General features: G+C 36.4%; 1 protein-coding gene across 8 annotated transcripts in view; it reads left to right on the forward strand.

Moving 5' to 3' along the window:
* Positions 1-23994, forward strand: part of WNK3 (WNK lysine deficient protein kinase 3) — a 158045-nt gene that overhangs the window by 79342 nt on the left and 54709 nt on the right. For 5 of the 8 annotated variants that reach the window (XM_082717475.1, XM_082717473.1, XM_082717471.1 and 2 more), the window contains one exon: positions 15415-15476. In XM_082717475.1, coding sequence (XP_082573601.1) covers positions 15415-15476 — 62 coding nt within the window. Of the gene's footprint in view, positions 1-14454; positions 14524-15414; positions 15477-23994 lie in introns of all 8 variants that reach the window. The other 3 variants (XM_082717470.1, XM_082717474.1, XM_082717477.1) reach the window with 1 other exon arrangement.

The following is a 23994-nucleotide window of genomic DNA, read 5'->3' on the forward strand; positions in this document are numbered from 1 at the left end:
TTACATTGATTTCAAATGCTGAAACATCATTGCTACCTTGGAATAAATGCATTTGGTCATAATATATAATTCTTTGTATACATTGTTTTATTTAATTTACTAATATTTTATTGAGGATTTTTGAATCTGAAATTCATGGGAGATATTAATTGACATTTTTCTATATCTTTGCTAATTTTGTTTAGAGATCCCATCAATTGCTAAGAGTAGGATGCTGAAGTTTCTTTTTTTTAAAACATTTTATTTATTTACTTGAAAGAGAGAGAGTTGGGGGAGGAAACAGAGGGAGAGGGAGAAGCAGACTCCCCACTGAGCAGGGAGCCCAATATGGGGCTGACTCAATTCCAGGACCCTGGGATCATTGCCAAGGCAGACGCTTAACTGACTAAGCCTCCCAGGCACCCTGGATGCTAAAGTTTCTAACTATAATTGTAGATTTATATATTTCTCCTTTTAGCTCAGTCATTTTTTCCCATTTATTTTGAAGGTTTGTTTCATGCATTCACATTTAGGATGGCTATGTCATGTTAGTGGATTGATCTTTTTATCATTAAATTATATTCCTCTTTATCACTAGTAATTTTCTTTTTTGTGAAGTATGCATTATCTGATAGTTCATATCCACTCCTGCTTTCTTTTGATTAATGTTAGCATGGTATATCTTTTTTACTTTCTTTCTTCTTTCAACCTATTTATCTTGTTGTGTTTAAAGTAAGCATATAGTAGAAAGCATCCAGCTGGTTTTTAAATATATATATATATATATATATATATATATATATATATCTACTCTGACAGTGTTTTCCTTTTATTTGGTATATTTAGACCATTTACATTCAAAATAATTATTGATACCTTAGGACTTAAGTTTGGCATTTTAATATTTGCTTTTTGTTTCTTGCCTGTGTTTCTCTTTCCTCTGTTTCTTTGTTCTTGCCTTCCTGTGTGTTACTTGCATTTTTTTTTCAGTATTCTTTGTTTTCTTTATACTGTTTTGAGTATCTTGTGCTGTATAGTTTCTTAGCAGTTGCTCTAGGTATTACTCTGTATATATGTAAGTGACACACTTGCTGGTATGGACATTTTACTACTTCAGGTCAACTACTGAAACCTTTCTTCCATTTAGGTCCCCTTACCCTTCCTACTTTTAAAATAAAATTGTCTCAGGCATATGCTATAAGTTTAATGATCTAGTTCTGAAAAATTCTAGTTTTCTTTTGTCTGAGTATGTATTTTTTTTCTTTTTCACTTCTGAATATGTATTTTGCTGGATGTAGAATTCATCAATAATTATTATTTTCTTTCAGCACTTGAATGTTATGCCCCTCCTTGTGGCCTCTTATTTATTAGATGACAAATATGCTGCCATGCATGTTGATGTTCCCCTAACAGTAATGTGTTATTACTTCATAGTTGTTATTAAAATTTAATTTTTTTAAATTTAATTTTTATAGTATGATGTATCATTCTGTGGATTTCTGTGGGTTTGTCCTTTTTGAAGTTCACTCAGCTTCTTATGTCTGTTTTATGTCTTTGGCCAGATTTGGGACATTTTCAGCCATTGTTTCTTTAAAATATATATATTTTTCTGGTCCATATTCTTTCTTGTTTCCTGCTAAGGCTCCAATTACATGAATTTTCAGTCTTTTTAAAAATTATTTTTCCACAGGTTTAGAGACCCTGCTCATTTCTTCCTCTTTTCTCTCTCATTCAAACTGAGTAAATTCTATCAATCTGTACTGAAGTTCACGGATTCTATTTTCTGTCCTTTCCAGGTTATTAATTAGCCTGTTCAGTTAGTTTTTTTATTGAGGTTATTATATTTTTCAATTCTATAATTTCTGTATAGTTCTTGTAAGTTCTACTTTTTCCCTGAGGTTTTCTATTTTTTTCATTTGTTTCCAGAGAAATTGTGATTACTCACTGAGGTTCTTTTTCTGATAGCTACTGTAAAGTCCTTATAAGATAATTCCAACATCTGATTTATCGCAGTATTGGTGTAAGTTGTTTATTCCCATTTGAGTTACGATTTTTCTCTTCATAGAACAAATTTTTTTGTTGTATATTGGACATTTGGGGTATTATGATTGGAGACTTGGTCATGTTTAAATCTTCTAGTTTAGCAAAGACTTGCACTAGTAAGTCTAATTAGCCTGTAGACTCTATCCTTTTGTGGGCTGTAGTTTCAAAGATAATTTAGTTTTCTGAGCTCTTACAGTGCTATTCTGGACTAGTTGGTCTTCTGGCTCTTTCTGGTTGAGCTCTTGCTGGGTCCCTATTGGTGCTACATGCAGTAACGGAAGGGGCTTTTCTGGGCTGCCAAGTTTCAGGAGTGGTGGATGCTGGGCTGAAGGCTGGAGGGCATTTCCCCTGACCTCTTTTCTGGCCACCTGATGCTCGTACCCTTCATACTTGATCTCTTCCAACACTTACCTGGTCACTGTCTACTCCTGGTCAGGAGTTGAGGGGTCTGTATGGCTCTCTGCCACTGGATGGAGGGTGAGGACATAATGATTTGGGTTGCCTTCTGCCATTAGGTGAAGTGTTAGGAGACAAGGAGACATCTAGCCAGGATCTTTTTCTGCTGCGTGGTAGAGCACTAGGAACTTTGTGGGTCTGGAATGCTCTGTACTACCCAATTCCTTCCTCTTTTTCTTCAATCTTACTAGAATATTGGGGTTTTCTTATGATTTTTAGCTGCTTTCAGGTGAAAAGCCATAAAAATGGTAACTCATCCACTGTCCTTTCTTTTTTTCCCTGCTGTCACCTTCTTACCTGTTTTTACCTGCTTTTGCCTACTCTGTCATACCTTCAGGCAGTTGTAGGGTTTTTTTCTTTTTTTTTTTACATTTGTCCAGCACTTCTTCTTTTTTTAAAATTTTATTTATTTATTTGAGAGGCAGAGTGTGAGAGTGGAGAGCTCAGAGGAAGAACAGATTCCCTGCCAAGCAGGGAGCCCGATGTGGGACTCAATCCTGGGACTCCAGGATCATGACCTGAGCTGAAGGCAGTTGCTTAACCAACTGAGCCACCCAGGCACCCCATTGTCCAGCACTTCTCATTGATAACTGCTGGGGATGGAGGAAGCTATAAGAAGTAGAACTTCACTTTCCTAATTTTTGTCATTGCAAAATTCACTTAAGTTAGGTAATCACTATAGTCCTGTCAGTAAACCCTAGAGAGTTGATGACAAAGGGATGGAGTGAATTTCTGATATTTGGGTTATTTTACTGCTGAGGTAGAGGAAAGAGATATCTTCAGTCTGGTCAGATAGCAAACTGTGCTTATATTTTGTGTCTGTCTCCCCAATAAAACTGAAATTTTTTTGCACAGAGGTCTGTATACTATTTACCTCTAATTCCTTGCACCTAGGACAGTGTTTGATACAAATAGTTGCTTATTACATATTTGTTGAATAAATTAATAAGAATATCTGTAGATATCTCTATCAGCCTGCCCTCAGTGGCAGAAGGATTCTTTGTTGATATTTATCATTCTTGTTGCTGCATCAGGACTTCCAAACTGATAATGAACTTCTGTTGGGTGGGCAACTAATATCTGCTCTTATTTGTCCATTTTATTTTTCCATTTAGCGATGGACTGGGGTTACATAAGAGACAGGAAGTGAATCACGAGTTTAGATGGTTGTGATCATTTTATTCAAATAACGTGGAAAATCACTTATTCTGATATTTATCTATTGCCAAGGTCAGTATTTCTTACCTTCTCTAGTGTGATGTGTTAGTGCTAGTGAATTAATACTTCTAGTGGTTAAGATGGATTTCTTTTCACAGACATCCATTTAAATGGTTTCATTTTCAGCTGCTGGAAAGAAATATTAAACCTTAGCATTTCTTTTTTAAAAAGATTTTATTTATTTATTTGACAGAGAGAGAGATCACAAGTAGGCAGAGAGGCAGAGAGAGGAAGGGAAGCAGGCTCCCTGCTGAGCAGAGAGCCTGACAGGGGGCTCGATCCCAGAACCCTGGGATCATGACCTGAGCCAAAGGCAGAGGCTTTAACCCACTGAGCCACCCAGGTGCCTCTAAACCTTAGCATTTTATATACAGTTGCATCCTTACTGAGTATAATGTTTGAATATCACTTTGATTCTTTACCACAATATTTGCATTCCTTTTCCTTTTTAAAAAAATATTTTCCCAATTACTTTAATTACATGAGTAATATGCCACTATATACTTTTGGTAAAAATTATAAACAATGCAGAGAAGCCTCATTTGACCCACCCATGTCCTTGTCCCTTCTATCGTCAGCTTGGTGTATGTCCTTCCAGATTTTTTTCAATGTAGTTACATATATAGATATGTATGCTTAGACCATACATAGCATTGTGTTTCAGTTTGATTTTTGTCTTTATGCAGAAAAGATCATCCTACTGCATGTGTTACTTTGTACTTTTTTTTACTTAATTACATGTCTTGGAAATACAACTGTGTTATTACATATGGGTATGTTGGATTTTATTTAATTTAATTGCCCTATAGTATTCATTATTACTGAAGCTTATTTAGCTATTCCTCCTACCGATGGACATTTTGGCTATTTCCAGTTTTTCACTACTAATGTTACAATGAACAAGGTAGATCATGCTAGAGGAGACACTAGGGCAGAATTACTAGACCATAGTTCTATACATTTTTTTTTACATTAATACATATTGTCAAATTGCTTTTCCAAAGGACTATACCAATTTAAATTCTCATCCACCAGTTGCACAATCTGTCAATATTTGGTAACATCAGATTTTTTGATAGGCTGATGCGTAAAAAATAACATATTGTTTAATTTACATTTCCTTGATTCCTAGAAATTATGAGCATGTCTTCAGATGTTTATTTTTGACTTTTTATTATGAAGTGATTTTAGACTCACATAGAGCTTGCCAGAATAGTGCAGAGAATTTCGGTGTACCATTCATTCAGCTTTGCCTAATATTAACATCTTATTTAATCATAGTGCAATCATCAAAACCAGAAAATTGACAGTGTGTGATACTATTACTTAAACTAAAAACCTTGATTGGATTTTACCAGTTATCACATGTACTCACTGATTTTGTGTGTATCTATAGTTCTGTGAATTTATGTCATGTATAGATTTACATAGCCATCACCTAAATCAGGATGCAGAACTTTTCCGTTACTCAAAAAAACTCCCTCGAGCTATCCATTAATAGTCACACCCTCTTCCACCTCTAACCCCTGGCAGTCAATATTCTGTTCCCCTTCATGATCATTTTGTCCTTTGGAAAGTAATGTATCAATGGAACTGTCCATGTATAACCTTTTGAAATGGACTTGAGACCCATTCAACTTGTTACATGTATCACTAGTTGCTTATGTTTTATTGTTGTATAGTATTTCCTTGGATATGGCTATACCATAGTCTGTTTACTTTTTCATTTGTGGGATGCCTGGGTGGCTCAGTTGATTAAGCGACTTCCTTCTACTCAGGTCATGATCCTGGAGTCCTAGGATAGAGTCTCACATCCGGCTCTCTGCTCAGCAGGGAGTCTACTTCTCCCTCTGACCCTCCCCTTCTCATGCTCTCTCTCTCTCTCAAATAAATAAATAAAATCTTTTAAAAAAATTTCTTCTTTTTATTGAAGTATATAAGGTGCATATGCATTAAAATACCCTAATCTTAAATACATTGTTTAATGAATTTTTACTATTATATTCCTCCATTAAATGCAAACAAAGATAGAGAACATTTTTAGTCCCCTGGAAGGCTTGCTGAGATCAACCCACATTTTTGTACATATAGGTAGTTCATTTTATTTTTTGGTGTGAATTGTTCTATTCTAGAATATGCCACGGTTCCGTGATCAGTGTTCCTATTTTTTTTTTTTAAAGATTTTATTTATTTATCAGAGAGAGAGAGAGCACAGGCAGACAGAATGGCAGGCAGAGGCAGAGGGAGAAGCAGGCTCCCTGCAGAGCAAGGAGCCCGATGTGGGACTCGATCCCAGGACGTCGGGATCATGACCTGAGCCGAAGGCAGCTGCTTAACCAACTGAGCCACCCAGGCGTCCCATTTTTTTTTTTTTTAAAGATTTTATTTATTTATTTGACAGAGAGAGAGATCACAAATAGGCAGAGAGACAGACAGAGAGAGAGATGAGGAGAAGCAGGCTCCCTGCTGAGCAGAGAGCCCAATGCGGGACTCGATCCCAGGCCCCTGGGATCATGACCTGAGCCAAAGGTAGAGGTTTAACCCACTGAGCCACCCAGGCGCCCCCAGTGTTCCTATTGATGTACATTAAGATTGGTTCTGTTTTTTTACTCTTATGAATAAAGCTGCTTTTAATGTTCCTGTATGTTTTATTGATGGACACATACACTCATTTCTCTTGTGTGTATATATTAGAAGTGGTATCGCTGGGGCGCCTAGGTGGCTTATTTGGTTAAGTGTCTGCCTTCAGCTCAGGTCATGATCCCAGGATCCTGAGATCGAGCCCCACATCAGACTCCCTGCTCAGCAGGAAGCCTGCTTCTCCCTATCCCACTCCCGCTGCTCATGTTTCCTTTCTCACTGTCTCTCTATCTGTTAGATAAATAAATAAAATCTTAAAAAAAAAGAAGTGGGATGGGCGCCTGGGTGGCTCAGTGGGTTAAGCTGCTGCCTTCGGCTCGGGTCATGATCTCAGGGTCCTGGGATCGAGTCCCGCATCGGGCTCTCTGCTCAGCAGGGAGCCTGCTTCCCTCTCTCTCTGCCTGCCTCTCCATCTACTTGTGATTTCTCTCTGTCAAATAAATAAATAAAATCTTTAAAAAAAAAAAAAAGAAGTGGGATTGCTGGGTCACAGGGAAAAGGTTTATTTAACTATACTAAGTAATGTTACACAATTTTCCAAGTATTGTGTCAAAATTCATTCCTACCAGCAATATATGATGAGTATTCTAGTTATTTTACATCCTTTCAACACTTAGCATTACCTGTATTTTAAATTTTAGCCATTCTGCTGGAAACAACGTAGTATATATTGTGGTTTTAACTTGCATTTTTCTGATAAGTAACAATGTTGTGCATCTTTTCAGGTAATTCTTAGAGACTCAGATATCTTTTTTTTTCTTTAAAGATTTTATTTATTTATTTGACGGAGTGAGAGAGATCACAAGTAGGCAGAGAGGGGAAAGCGGGTTCTCCACTGAGCAGAGAGCCAGATGTAGGCCTTGATCCCAGGCCCTTGAGATCATACCTGAGCCAAAGGCAGAGACTTAACCCACTGAGCCACCCAGGTGCCCAAGATTCAAATATTTTCTTTTGTGAGGTGCCTCATCAAGGTTTTTTGGGGGTGGTTGTTTGTCTTTTTCTTTAGTCTGATTTAATCTCAAATATTTCTTCAGCCTTTCTTTGTTTTGCTTGACAGTTTTGAAAAGCACAGGCCAATTTTTTGTAGATTATCCCTCAGTTTGTATTTGTTTGAAGTTTTCTCATGATTTGATTCAAATAATGGATTTTTGTCAGGAATACCATGTAAGTGACATGCTGTTCTGCTCAGGGCATCATATTAAGAGGCCTGCCAGGTTGTCCCAATATTGGTGATACCAACTTTTATTACTTGGTTCAAGTAGGGCCTGCAAGTCTTCTCCACTATTAAGTTGTCATTTTTTCCTTTATAATTTTTGAGTTATTTGCAGGGAGCTGTTTGACACTATGTAAATATCCCTTGCATCATCAGAACTTTCACCCACTAATGTTAAGTATCTGTTGATAATATTCTAATTTCATCATGCCTCTTTATATTTATTAGTTGGCTCTTCTCCTTTATTTATTTATTTATTTTGAGTGTGGACTCATATAGCCTTATATTACTAAATAGGTTGTGATATAATATTATCATAATTTATTTGATGGTTGAAGTACCCCAGGTTTGGCTAATCAGCACAGTACTCAATGGCCTGAAACCCTGCTAGGATCTGGACTTGCCTGCCTAACTCTTTGACTTCATGTAGATTTTCTTTGACTTCTGTTGTCCTTTTGTGTGATGATTAAATCCTTCCACTGGTCTGCAGTTTAAGGACAAGGAGATATATGCTGTGTATTATTAGGCATTGATCTGCTGTGGTTCTGTAGTAAGATGTGGTTTACTTTTACCCCCATAATGTGTTCTCCAAAGCTTGTAATAATCAAATATATTAAGACTGCCATCTTCAATATGTATGGCTACCAAAATTTTTCCTTTCTGCATGCTTGCTGATTTGACTTTACTTGCAGGGACTCTACCTCCCAGAATGCCAAATGGCTCAGTTAGTTCTCTCCTTTTTATTTCCAATATGAATTCTCATTCCTTCCATTAAAAAACAAACAAACAAAACAAAAAAAAACCAGGGTTGTTTGCGCTCTCCAAATAGCTGTAGAAAGCCTGGAGGGCTGGGACGTCTGGGTGGCTCAGTCGGTTAAGTGGTGGCTGAAGTCCCACATTAGGCTCCCTGCTTCTCCCTCTGCCTCCCCTCCCCCTGCTTGCTAAGTCTCTCTCTCTCTCTCTCTCTCTCACACACACAAATAAATAAAATCTTTAAAAAAAAAAGAAAATCTGAGGGGTTTGAAGTGGCGGGGGGGGGGTGGGAGATTGGGGTACCAGGTGGTGGGTATTATAGAGGGCACGGATTGCATGGAGCACTGGATGTGGTGAAAAAATAATGAATACTGTTTTTCTGAAAATAAATAAATTAATTAAAAAATAAAGAACATTAAGAAAAAAAAAGAAAAGCTTGGAAGGCTGCAGGAAGAGCAGTGTCTGATCAATTTGATGATCAGTACAGACCCTTGATAACTCAACCAGGGACAGATAATAGGGGGGAAGTATGAGGTATAAGTTGACTTTCAGTTAGGTCCCTTTCATGGGGTGCTCCCTAGGGAGGCCCTAGAGTAAAGCCCAGGTAGTTTTATTTCTTTTATACAGTTCTACCTGCCTTATAATTAATGAATCTTCCTCCTAGTTTCTGTCACTCGTGCCTGTCAATATTTTGTGTGCCGATGTGTTTACATCTTTTTTTCCTTGCCTGTTTAATAGCTTGGGTGTCTTTATGTGAGTTTATCCATGGAACTGTTCTATGGATCAGTTATTTCTTAGGGTAAATTTCATTATTCAAAATCTTGGCTTGGCCAGGAATTGGGCTTAGATAAGCCATGACTTTATAGATGAATGATTCTTTAAAAAAATAAAAAAGATTTTATTTATTTATTTGACACACAGAGAGAGAGAGAGAGCACAAGTAGGCAGAGAGGTAGACAGAGGGAGGGCGGAAAGCAGGCTCCCTGCTGAGCAGAGAGCCTGATGCGGGGCTTGATCCCAGGACCCTAAGATCATGACTTGAGCTGAAGGCAGAGGCTTAACTCACTGAGCCACCCAGGTGCCCCAAAGGGTTCTTTATAAAAATATGGAAGTGGACATATACACATTGGTAATTTTTTAAAATTAAATTAACAATGATTTCACTGTTAAACAGGTATATGCATCATATATGTAATTTAAAAAAATTTATTAACATATAATGTATTATTTTTTTCAGGGTTACAGGTCTGTGATTCATCAGTCTTACACAATTCACAGCACTCACCATAGCACATACCCTCCCCAATGTCCATTGCCCAGCCACCCTATCTGCACCCCCAGCAATCCTCAGTTTGTTTCTGAGATTAAGAGTTTCTTATTGTTTGTCTCCCTTTCCAGTCCCATCTTGTTTCCTTTTTTCCCTCCCTTCCCCTACTCCCATCCTGCCTCTCAAATTCCTCATATCAGAGAGATCATATGATAATTGTCTTTCTCTGATCGACTTATTTCGCTTAGCATAATACTCTCTAGTTCCATCCACATCATTGCAGATGGCAAGATTTTGGGGGGTTTTGATGGCTGCATAGTATTCCTGTGTGTGTGTGTGTGTGTGTGTGTGTGTGTATCTTACATGTTCTTTATCCATTCATCTGTTGTACATCATATGTATAGTCTTGAGCAGATTGTATCTTTAATTAGACCTGAGTTTGAACAATGTCTCTTTGAATTATTTACTCTACGATTTGAGGAAAGTTATTTAATTTATTTTAGCTCTGACTCTTTTCATTTGCCAAATGACACTTTAAAATGCCTGTCTTGGATTTGCACCTTACTTTGAAATGTAAAACATAAGATGGATTGATGGATATACATGTGATAAACAATTATAATAAAGTGCTGTAGACTGTGAGTGATGGATATATAGGTTTTCGCTAAACAGATATTCAACTTTCGGAAAATTTTCATTGTATCAGAGAAAATGTCTGTCTTGTAGGCTCATTAGAATTAGATGAGGTATATGTAAGAAATGCCTGGCATGTAATAAGTGCTTAATGAATAGTGTTTGTTAAAAAAAAGCACGTCATAGGAAAGACATGGTTTGTAGTGTTGAGAATACAGTGAGGCAGTTTATGGAATGTTTAAAGGTTTCTCTTCTTGTTTTTTTGTTTCCTTTCTCTTTCTTCCCTTTTCTCCTTCCCTGGAGATTATAAACTGCATCCAGGGCTGAGAATCACTGGTGGGAGGAGGGCAAGTAATGATAAAGTAAGTAAAGGAGAAAGAGGGTTAGGAACCAACAAAACTAACAGAAAGCCTCTGTGGTGTGCACACATGGTCTTTGGTCCTCAATACTCTTTGGAGTCATTTGTCTATTCATTGATTTCCATTTACTGACTCAGTTTTCGTTTCCATCGCTTACAACTTTGGCTTGCTCATTTGTAAAATGAAGATAACAATACCTACTGCTCAGAGTTGTCATAAGAGTGGAATTTAGTTAAATAATGTATATGAAGTGCTTAGCACTTAATAAATGCTTAATAGTGATTGGTGTGTTGCTGTAATAAAAATAAAAATAATAACATGAGAATATTATAATAATGAAAAACTATTATTGAGCATCTATTCCTATTTCAGGTGTTTGTTAGGCACTGGGAATATTGTGATAAATTTTACAGATCTAATCTCTTCCCTCGAATAGCTCACAGCATCATGGGTGAGAAAGGTCTAGAAACTATAAGAGAATGGTTTAGGTATCAAATGGAGAGGAGAGGATGGTATGGCCCATGGAATCCAAGCCTAATTTTGCTTCTCATTTTTGGCCTTATCCTCATTCTGCATGTGTGCAGAGGTACTTCAGTATTATTGAACTTTGCTAGAAAGTTATCAAGGTCTCAGACATCCAGATTATCAAGGTCTCATTAGGAAAGGGGATTGGTGCCTGTCTTTCATTTGGATTTTAAGGTGGGGGTAGTTGAGAAACAAGCACAAGGAATCATTTTTTCGCCTTCCCTTTCCCCTTCCAACCTAGTTAGCCCATACTGAAGTTTTTTCCTGGACAAATCAGATTAGCTTCTAATTGCAGGTTAGATAATTAGCTTTTTAACATAATCACTGTTTAAACGCTGAAAGCAAGTATTTTGGCAGTGAGATTTCTTTTTTTCATACATACAAGATTCAATAAGATGTATCCAACCTAACAAATGGTTGTATTAAAGAAATTTTAAAAGAATTATATTGAGTCCCAGCAGGATAGAACAGTGATGTGGTGTCCTGATACATAAATCTGGAGGCAAATCCTATGGATTAAGTAAGGAGAAACAAGACATAGTTACTGTAACAATAATCTGGAATGATATTTTATAACAACTTATAATTAATGCTACTTTGTGTCCTTAGAATCATGGCTAATAGTTGGTTTATCTTTTTTATATGATAGCTTCTAATCAAGTTCTCTCATAATATTTTGAGGAGTTTCAAAACTATTATTTATAAATAAATGCTAGGCTATTTTTTTAGATGTCTTTCAGATTTAATGAACTTCTCCCTTTTTACTTTTGTTTAAAGTGACTATAATGTTGTGTATTGAAATAAAAGGGACCTGCCTTGTGATTACCAGATTTGAGAAAGTTGGATTTATTTTTTTCTTAATTACTAATGCAAGATGATTACAGATAAGCTTATTAATACCTTATTATGTATTCTTCCAGACCATTTTATATGCTTATATATATATGTAATTTTAATGTAACCATAGTATACATATTCTTTTATAATCCTTTTTCATTTATAGTGTTGTCTTATATGTTTTAACAAATTTTTAATGGGCTACATAATACCAATTACTATGAATATAGCATTATTTATTTAATGGAACAAGTAAGGGAAACAAGTATCTAATTTTTTTGCACTTTGTGATTATAATCTATGTTATGAGGAACATTCTTAAAATAAATCTTTTTATATACTCTTATTTCCTTTGTATACACTCTTAATTATATCCTTGGGTAAATTTCTAGAAATGTCATTGATAGATATTTTTAAGACTTGATGCATTCACTGATTGTCAAGTTACCCTTTGAAAAGGTGTAACCAGTTTACAGCCCCACCAGTGGTTTATGAAAATCCCTCTTTTCCTCTACACTTAGTATTTGATATCCTTTCAAAGTTTTTTAAATTAGAAAATGTATGTAGTAACATTGTAAAGAGTAGGAAAATAGGGAAAATCACCCAGAATGCTATTTCCTTAACATAGCAGTGATTATAATATTTGTCATAGTATTTTAGGCTTTTAACACATGCGTAAGTGGTATGTATACTTTTGTTTTCTACTTTTTTCATTCACTGGTAAGTAGTTTCCCCTGCCTTTACTTGGCCTTCAAAATTCCAGTATTCAATGGCCACATGGTAGTACAATACATATTTGTATTTACCTAACTCATCCCCTATTCGTGCCAGTTTTTATTTTGTGTAATGCCACAATTAAAAACACAGATATATACAATTTAGTCAGTATTTACTATGAAACAAACTTTATATTATGTACTTTTTTCTCCCTTTGTATTATTTCCTGGCTTTATGTCCAGGAATGGTAATATTGGATCATGAGCATTTTTATGGCACAGTCCTTTTTATGTCACTGTTTTCTTTCCTATTTCTTACTATCTTAAAACATTTATTAAAAGCCTAAAATGTGCCAGACATTGTGTTAAGAGGCACTGAGAATACAAAGATAAATCAGAGTCCTTGGAGTCAGACATTAAACATACATGATAAAGAGGGACATGATAAAAGGCAATCCCAGATGATGGTGCATCAGTTTCTTGGTTAATCATTCTTTCCGTCCATCCTCCATCCATTCATCCATCCATTTACGCATTTATACCCACTTGATATCCCTCTGGAGCATGAGAGAGCTAGTTGTAGACAGCATGATGCCCATTCATTCCTAAATATTTCAGTTTAAGAATAAGGATCTTTTAAAACCACAGTACAATGACCAAATTCAAGGAATTTAATATGAATATCATACTACTATTTAAACTGTTGTCCACATTCAAATTTCATCAGTTGCCCAAATGATGTTCTTTATGGCAGTTTTTCTTCTTTGATTCAGGATCTAATTGAAGATCATGCACTGCCTTTAGTTGTGTTGTCTCTTTAGTTTCCTTTAATCAATCATTCTTTGTCTTTAACCTTTTTGAAGAATAGAGGTCAGTTATTTTTTTTTTCAAGATTTATTTATTTATGAGAAAACGAGCTGGGGGAGGGGCAGAGGGAGAAGCTGACTCCCGGCTGAGCAGGGAGCCAGGTACAGAGCTTGATCTCAGGACCCTGGGATCATGACCTGAACCAAAGGCAGATGCTTGACCAACTGAGCCACTCAGGTGCTCCAAGGTTGATTATTTTATAGACTATCATTCAGTTTGGAATACGTGGGTGGCTCAGTTGGTTAAGTGTCTGCCTCTTGATCTCAGCTCAGGTCTTGATCTCAGGGTTTTGAGGTCAAGCCCAGCATGGACCCTACTTAAAAAAAAAAAAAGGAATGTCCTTCAATTTGAGTCTGTTTGAAGTCTGCTTTTGCTCCAATTCAGATTATGCATTTTTGTTAGGAATACCATGTAAGTGATGAGGTGTTCTTTGCACATCATATTAGGAGGCATTTGATGTCAGTTTGTCCCACTAATGCTGAGGTTAAATTTAATTCTTTGGTTAAGAGGGAGGCTGCTGTGTATAGTTTTTTGTTTTTTTTTTTTTTTTTTTTTTACCATAAAGTGACCTTATTTTTGCTTTTGTAATTAATAAGTAATCTGTGGAGGGATATTTTGAAATTACATAAATTTTACCCTCTAATTTTATCACCCATTGATGATTTTCTGATTTCATCATTCTCTATGTTTATTAGTTGGCTTTGTGCTGTAAAAACTTTATTTGTTTGTATCAGTATGAACTCATGTATTCTTATTTTATTGGGTGGGTTATATTCTGTTACTATCATTATTTATCTTGATGCCCAAATGTCCCATATTGGGGCAGTAGGAACCCCTTCAAGCTGACTCCTGTATATTTTTGATATGTTCCCATCCTTCTTTGAGCAGTTCTTTACTTTTTGGCATAACAAGATGATCCAGCCTCATCTTGTGCTTTCTTTGCTCCAGTGTTGGAATAAGTCATTTCTCCAGGAAACCTTCATCCCTTATAGTTTGGAAAACAAGATAAGAGCTAAGGTATATGTTGTTGTTTTTTAAAGAGTACCCAAAGTGATTTTCCTGTTTTGTCTGGAGCCTATTGTATTAGAGGCTTATTGTATATAGGAGTTCTGTCCATAGAATGGGCAGGATTGAGGAGGAGCTGAAATAGTCCAGGAAGATGAAAGAATATAAGTAGAGTCACACTATGTGGAAAAGCCCAGCTCACTCAGAGGAGCTACATTTCAGTCTGGCTTCAAGTAGAGGAGTTTGAGAATGAGGCAGGGACCAGTTCATTGAGGACTTTGCCATCCAATGGAACTTAACCTTAGAGATGAGGAACCATCATAGAGGGTTTAAACTGGGCAGGGAAGAGATAAAATTTTGATAGATTTGCATTTTAAGGACACTGTGCTATCACCAGTGGCAATATGTAGGATGGATTAGATAAATGTTTAAAATTGTTTTCCAGCATAGTTGGCATTTCCCTTCTTAGAGGTCCAGTATTGCAACTGCTGATACTAATGTGTCAGAGGGATAGTTGTCAGTAGTTTAGTCTAAAGAGAGCAAGAAAAAGCCAGAGCACACAAGTTAAAGCATGAGTCATTTATCTGTTTGTTGAAATGGCAGCAACTCTCCCTTTTAGTACTGCTTTTACAATCAAGACTGGAAGATGAATGTCAATGTTTTCCATTGAAAAAAACACAAACAAAAGATATAAAATATTGATGAATATGAATATTGCTACATTTTATTTTTCTTTATCTTTGGTAGTAACAGCTAACATTCAGTAATGTAGACATTCTACCTAGTTTGTTATGGTAACCAAAATATGAAATGTAACAACCATGTTTTTTGAAATAATAGCAGATTGCATTTTTAGCTTGAAGTTTGTTGTTATAATAAGTTTTATTTCTGTATTATTTACAGCCTGTATCCCAGGCAGTTGGAATTGAACAAGCAACTCTTCTAAAACCCGATTTAGTTAGAAGGTGAGTATCTTCAAATTCATACCATCAAAACAAAGAGAGTGTTTTGAAGTATTTGCACTCAATGGGTGCTTAGTGAATCTTGATTAGAGAAGCGTCTGTTTTCTTGTATTTGTGTGTATGTTCAATAAGATACTAGGTATTATTTTTACTTTTTAATGTTAATAATCATATAGAATGTTAAATTATTGACTGTTTTCTTGTTTTCATTATTATAATACTCTATTCTTAAGAAAAGCTTAAAGGGGTTAAAAAAGGAAACAAGGAATAGTGTAATTTAGAATAAAAGTCCTGCTAATCTAACAAAATAGGTATATCCAGGTATATAATTGTGTTATTATCTGGTCATTGGAAATTAATATTTTTCTCTGTGTTGTTCAGATTGGATAATTTTTATTGTTCTCCAAGTTCATTGGTTCTTTCTCCTATTCATTCTGCTATTGTGCCCATTTGATGAGTTTATCTCTATGATTATACTTTTTTCCAGTTTTATTGAGAAATAGTGGACATACATCACTGTATAAGTTTAAGACATACATCTTGATGGTTTAATTTACATATACATTGTGAAATGATAACCACAGTAGATTCAACTAACATCCATTTTCTCATCTAGATATAATAACAAAAAGAGAAAAAAGGAAAAAAATCTCTCCTTGTGGTGAGAACTCACAGGATTTCCTTAACGACTTTCGTGTATCTCATATAGCAGTGTTAACTATAGTCATCGTGTTGTGTATTACATTCCTAGTACTTATTTATCTTAAAACTGGAAGTTTGTACCTTTTGACCATCTTTCAGTTTTCCCTCTCCCCACCCTCTGCCTCTGGTAACCACAAGTCTGATCTCTTTTTCTGTGAATTTGTTTTTTTTTTTATTTCTGTATTTCTTAGATTCCACTTAAGAGATTGTACAGTATTTGTCTTTCTGTCTGACTTACTTCACTTAGCATAATGCCTTCAAAGTCCATTAATGAATCTGCAAATGGTAGGTTTTCCCCTTCTAATGGCTAAATAATAGTCGTGTGTGTGTGTGTGTGTGTGTGTGTGTGCATGTGCACACACCACAATATCTTTATCCTTTCATCCATCAGTGGACAGACAGGTTGTTTCCATGTTCCATGTCTTGGCTATTATAAAGAATGCTGCTATGAAAACAGGTGTGCAGATATCTTTTTGATTTAGTGTTTTTGTTTTCTGGGGATATATTCTTAGAAATCAAATTGCTGAATCATGTGGTTTCTAGTTCTAATTTTTTGATGATTCTCCATACTGTTTTCCAGAGTGGCTACACCAATTTATAGTCCTACTCACTACACAGTCATTCTCATTTCTCCACATCTTTGCCAGCATTTGTTATCTTGTCTTTTTGGTAATGGCCGTTGTAATAGGTGTGAGGCAGTATTTCTAGAGCTCAGTTTGCCAATTCCCATTCTTGAGACAGAGGTACCTGGGTGGCTCAGCTGGTTAAGAGTCTGCCTTTGGCTCAGGTCATGATCTCAGGGTCCTGGGATCAAGCCCTGTGTCAGACTCCCTGCTCATTGAGAAGTCTGCTTCTCCTTCTCCCTCTGCCCCTTTCCCCAGCTTGTGTACACACGTGCTCTCTCATGCTCTTTCACCCTCATACTCTCTTTCTCTCTCAAATAAATAAACAAAATTTTTAAAAATGTAAAAAATTCCTGAGACAAAATGGAAACACAACATACCAGAACTTTGGGATGCAGCAGAAATATTTCTAGAAGGGACATTCACAGTAATAAATGTCTACATTAAGAAGTAGGAGAGATCCCAATAAGGAACTTAACTCTGTGCATTAAAGAATTAGAAAAAGAACAAACTAAGCCCAAAGTTAGCAGAAGAAATAATGATTAGAGTAGAAACAAATGAAATAGAGAACAGAAAAACAACAGGACATTAATCAAACTAAGAGTTGGTTCTTTGAACAGATAAACAAAATTGACAGACCCTTAGCTAGACTAAGCTAAAACAAAAGATTAAGGACCAAAGCAACAAAATTATAAATGAAAAGGGAGGAATTACAGCTGATAACACAGATATTCAAAGGATCAAAAGAAGCTATGATGAACAATTAAATGCCAACGAACTATACAACCTAGAAATGGATAGATGCTTAGAAACATACAATTTACCAAGACTGAATCAGGAAGAAATAGAAAATCTGAATAGACCAATTACTTATAAGAAGATTGAATCAGTGATCAAAACGTTCCCAACAAGTAAAAGCCCAGGTCCAGATGGCTTCACAGGTGATTTTTACCAAATACTTAAGGAATAATTAACATTAATCCTTCACAAACTCACAGTAGTGAAGAGGAGGGAACCTTCCCAAACTCATTTTATCAGATCAGCGTTATACTGATACCAAAACCAGAAAAGGATATTACTAGAAAAGAAAATGATAGGCCTATTCCCTGATAAATATAGATGCACAAAAACCTCAATAATATACTAGCAAACTGAATTCAACAGCAAATTAAAAGGATCATGCACTATTGTCAAGTAGTATTTATCCCTGCGATACAAGGATGGTTCAACATATGCAAATTAATCAATGATTTGATTGAAAGAAATGACTCATGATCATATTAATAGAATGAAATAAAAGAATCATATGGTCATCTCAGTAGATGCAAAAAGTACATTTGACATAATTAAACATTCATGGTTTAAACTCTTAAGAAATTAAACACAGAAGGCACATACCTCAATATAATAAAGGCTATGTATGGTAAATCCATATCTAATCTCTAACTCAATGGTGAAATGTTGAAAGCTTTTTCTTGAATATCAAGAACAGAACAATGGTACCCACTCTTGCCACTCTTATTCAACATAAGATTAAAAATCTTAGCGCAATGAGGGATGGAAAGAGATAAAAGGTATCAATCCCATTTACAGTAGTATCCCAAACAACAAAAATACTTAAGGGATAAATTTAACTAAAGAAGGGAAAGATTTCTACTCTGAAAACTACAAAATATGGGTGAAAGAAATCAAAGAAAACACAAATAAATGAGTAGGTATTCTGTGTTCGTGGCTTAGAAGAATTAATGTTAAAATGTCAGTACTACTGAAAGCCATCGATAGATTCAATGCAATCCCCATCAAGATTCCAGTGCCATTTATCACAGAACTAGAAGAAGTACTCCTAAAATGTATATAGAACCACAAAAGTAGCCAAGTAACCAAAGAAATCCTGAGAAAGAAAAACAAAGCCGGAGACATCATACTTCCTGATTTCAAGCTATACTATAAAGTTAGTTACCAAAACAGTATCATACTGGCATAACAACAAATAAACCAGTGGAGGACAATTAAGAGCCCAGATATAAACCCAAGCATATACAAGTCAACTAATATTTCACAAGGGAGCCAAGAATACTTAAGAGACAGTCTTTTCGGGTCACCTGGGTGGCTCAGTGGGTTAAGCCGCTGCCTTCGGCTCTGGTCATGATCTCAGGGTTCTGGGATCGAGTCCCGCATCGGGCTCTCTGCTCAGCGGGGAGCCTGCTTCCTCCTCTCTCTCTCTCTGCCTGCCTCTCTGCCTACTTGTGATCTCTCTCTGTCAAGTAAATAAATAAAATCTTAAAAAAAAAAGACAGTCTTTTCAATAAATGGTGTTGGGGTAATTGGATATTCACATGTAGAAGAATGAAATTGGATCCATATCTTACAACACTCACAAAAGTTAACTTGAAATGGATTAAGACTTAAATATAAGACCTGAAACCGTGAAACTCCTAGAAGAAAACACAGGAATAAAGCTCCTAGACATGGGTCTTGGTAACGATTTCTTGGATATGACACCTAAAACACAGGCAACAGAATAGAAAATTAACAAGTAAGACTACACCAAACTACAAGCCTTCTGCACAACAAAAGAAACCATTAGCAAAGTGAAAAGAAGACCAATGGAATGGGAAAATATTTGCAAACTATGTATCTGATAACAGGTTAATAACCAAAATATATAATGAGCTCCTATAACTCAATAACAAGAAGACAAATACCCCAATTAACAAATGGGCAAAGGACCCAAATAGACATTTCTCCGAACAAGATATACAAAAGGTCAACAGGTATGTAAAAAGATGTTCAATGTCACTAGTCATTAGGGTAATGCACATAAAACAACACTGATATCTTACTAGTGAGTGTACACTCCCAACTTGATTCTGCAGATGAGCAAAACCACTCATTGGGATTACTACTTGGACACTACAGGTATGAATTTGTCTGCTACAGAACCATCTGTTGTCCTGTTGCAAACCCTCCCCTCCTTCCCTGTCATACTCATATTCCCAGTGGTTGAGCCCTGCAGATTCTCCTGCGATGCCTGTAGTGTGAGATCAAAATAGGGGCTCCCACAAAGCTACCCACAATGCTGAGTGAGGGCTAGTTGTCCCTCTGCCAGGTTCTCTTTTCCAACTGGAGGTATTAGAGGCTCAGGTACTATGCTGGCCTGGGGTAGGAGCAGTGTGGCCAATGTATAGCCACTTCTCTTACGCCTCTTTTCTTTTTTAGAGGGTGGAAGGAGAAAGAGAAAGAATGAGCATGAGCAGGTGGAAGGGGCAAAGGGAGAGGGAGAGAAAATCTTAAGCAGGCTCCATGCCCAGCATGGAGCTCGACTCAGGCCTAGATCTCATGATCTGGGCTGAAATTAGTAGTCAGATGCAACTGACTGGGCCACCCAGGTGCCCCTTCTCTTACCCTTCTAATCCAGTCTGACTTGGTCTCTACAGTGCAAAGGGGTGGCTTCAGTCAGTTCTAGGAATGTTCTAGGAATCTTTCAGTGGTGTCTTGTTCTCAAATAGTTATTAGTTGTTCTTGTGAGCAAAGGCAGAAACAACCTATGTTGCCATCTTGGTGATGTCACTTCCTGTGATTGTGCTTTATTTTTGTAATTTTCCTTAATTCTCTCTTAATATCTCTATTTTTCTATGAGATTTTCTGTTTTCACATTTGCTTCAAGAATATTTGTAATTGCTCATTGAAGCATTTTAATGAAGGCTGCTTTAAAATCCTTATCAAGGGGTGCCTGGGTGGTTCAGTGGGTTAAAGCCCCTGCCTTCAGCTCAGGTCATGGTCCCAGGGTCCTGGGATTGAGCCCCGCATTGGGCTCTCTGCTCCACAAGGAGCCTGCTTCCTCCCCTCTCTCTCTGCCTGCCTCTCTGCCTACTTGTGATCTCTCTCTCTGTCAAATAAATAAATAAAATCTTTAAAAAAAATAAATAAGAAATAAAATCCTTACCAATAGGGATGCCTGGGTGGCAAGTCAGTTAAGCATCTGCCTTTGGCTCAAGTCATGATCCCAGGGTCCTGGGATTGAGTCCAGCACTGGGGCTCCTTGCTCAGTGGGGAGCCGGCTTTTCCCTCTATCTGCCGCTCCCCTGCTTGTTCATTCTCCCTCTCGCTCTCTGATAAATAAATAAATAAAATCTTTAACAAAATAAAATCCTTGTCAGATAAATCCAGTATCTGATTCATCCTGGTGTTGGCATCTCTTGATTGTTTTTTTGTATTCAAATTGTTATTTTCCTGGCTTTTGGTATGATAAGGAATTTTCATTTGTCTTCTGGATATTTGGGATATTATTTTGGGAGACTCTGGATCATATTTAAATACTGTATTTTAGTGGACAGTTACCCTATTTAGATGCATAGGTTCTGATCTACTTTTGTGGGCTGTGCTTCTAATGACAATTTAGTTTTCAGAGTCCTTGTAGTATTAGTACTAGTAGTACTAGTTCACCTTGCTTGGTTCACCTGACACCACTGGGCCCCTTTGCTGCTGCCCCAGGCCAGAACTCCAGGCCACATGCTACTGGTGGAGCTCCCTCTAATCTTACTAGGGGAGGGAAGGGCCACCTGAACTATCTTCTGCTGGGTTGGGGGTCAGGAGACCACTGGTCTTGCTGCCTTTGGCTTTGAGCTGAGAGTCAGGAGACACTGAGCCTGGACTATCTTGTCACTGGGTGGGTAATTGGGAGATGCCAAACTGCTTTGTTTTTCTTTGAGTCCTGGGAGTCCCTAGCCAATCCACTTTCATATTTTCATCCTTCAGTATCTAGCTGTGATTGTCTACTCTATTTAATTTCCACACTATTTAGTTGGACTTAAGAGGTGAGAATAACAGAGCGAGTTGAATTTCTGCCATCTTGTCCCAGACCCTCAACTGGTGTTTTAAGATTACTTTGAAATGCAAATGAAATAGCCCCATTGACTAGAATTATGTCTTTTATCCTTTGAAGGTATTGTTACTATTTTTTTTATATATTAAAAAACTAAGAGCAGTATTAATGTATCTCCTTCCACCACTTGTTTTTTTTAAAGATTTATTTATTTGAGAGAGAGGGGGAAAAGTGAATGGGGGGAGGGGCAGAGGGAGAGGGAGAAAGAACCTTCAAGCAGTCTCCCCACTGAGTGTGGAGTCCTACGTGGGGCTTGAACCCAGGACCCTGAAATCACAACCTGAGCTGAAACCAAGAGTCAGACACTTAACTGACTGAGCCACCCAGGGGCCCCCTTCTACCACATGTATTTATATAATTTTTTTAACAGGAACATAGGAAAAATTTTAGAAGTTATTTTTATATCTTCTTTCATATCTTTTTTTTTTCTTCTTCTTTCATATATTTATATAAATATTTCAGGGGTAGTTTCCAGGAGAAAGGAATTTACCTAAAAATTAATTTAAAAGATATGTGTTTGGTGCTAACAGATCTTTTCATTTAATTTTTAAATTAAATTATTGGAAATTTTGTATTTATTGAAATATCTTCAAACTTAAGGAAAAATGTCCTGACACAGATAAACTGAAAGATAGCTGCCATTTCATAATCATACTGATATGAACCTGCAAGATATAACTAGTTAAAATTAATCACATTGAACCATTTTAATATATTTCATTTTTTAATTTTTTTACCAGAATTATAGTTTATTTTATTTTGTTATTTATTTTATTGAAGTATAACTGACATAAAAATTTATATTAGTTTAAAATACACAACACAATAATTTGATATTTGACTATATTGTAAAATGATCACCACAGTAAGTGTAGTAAACATCTATCACCATACATAGTTACAGAATTTTTTTCTTATGAACTTTTAAGATCTAATCTCTTAGCAACTTTGAAATATACAATATAGTATTATTAACTGTAGTCACCATGATGTACATGACATCTCAATAAATACTTATAACAGGAAGTTTATATCTTTGACTGCCTTCACTCATTTTGTTCAACACATTTCCTACCTCTGGCAACCTGTGGCAACAATTAATTAATCATTAATCTGTTCTCTGTATATAGGAGTCTGTTTTTTTTAATTCTACATATTATATTTTTCTTTCTGTTTCTGACTTATTTCCCTTAACATGAAATATAAAGAGGAAAATAATATCCTGAGGGTCTGTTCATGCTATGGAAAATAGCAGGACTCCATTCTTTTTTATGGCTGAATACTATTCCTCACTGTGTGTGTAAACATGAATATAACACATTTCCCTTTTTCCTTTAAATATAGTGTTTTATTTTTTATTTTTTTTTAACATTCAGTGTTTTATTAGTTTTAGGTGTATGATATAGTGATTCAACAATTCCAAATAATTCCCAGTGCTTGGTATGAGAAGTGCACACCTTAACCCCCATTCCATTTTTTTTTAAAGATTTTATTTATTTATTTGATAGACAGAGATCACAAGCAGGCAGAGAGGCAGGCAGAGAGAGAAGGGAGGAAGCAGGCTCTCTGCTCCGCAGAGATGCGGGTCTCGATCCCAGGACCCCAGGACCATGACCTGAGCGGAAGGCAGAGGCTTTAACCCACTGAGCCACCCAGGCGCCCCACCCCCATTCCACTTTTAACCCATTCTTCCCCACCTCCCTTTTGTGACACTTTGGTCTCTATAATGATGAGTCCGTTTCTTCATTTGTCTGCCTCTCCTCTGTATTTTTGTCCCTTTGCTTATTGATTTTGTTTCTTAAATTGCAAATATAAGGGAAACTATATAGTATTTGTCTTTCTCTGTCTTCACTTAGCATTATACTCTCCACCTCTATCCATATAATTTCCATTCTTTTTTATGGCTGAATAATATCCCATTGTGTGTATATACACCACATCTCCTTTACCTGTTCATTAATTGATAGACACTTGGGCTGCTTCCATAATTTGACTATTGTAAATAGTGCTGCTATAAACATAGGGGTGGATGTATCTTTCTGAATTCGTGTTTTTGCATTCCTTGGATAAATCCCCAGTAGTGCAATTGCTGGATCAGAGGCTAGTTCTATTTTTTTTAACTTTTTGAGGAACCTCCGTACTATTCTCTGTAATCACTGTACCTGTCTGCAGTCCCACCAACATTGCAAGAGGGTTCCCTTTCTCTGCATCCTTGCCAACATGTGCTGATTCTTGTGTTGTAGATTTTAGCCATTCCAACAAGCATGAAGTTGTAGCTTAGTGTAGATTTGATTACATTTCTCTGATTATA

Source organism: Mustela nivalis (assembly GCF_964662115.1).
Source record: "Mustela nivalis genome assembly, chromosome: X".
Taxonomy (NCBI): Eukaryota; Metazoa; Chordata; class Mammalia; order Carnivora; family Mustelidae; genus Mustela; species Mustela nivalis.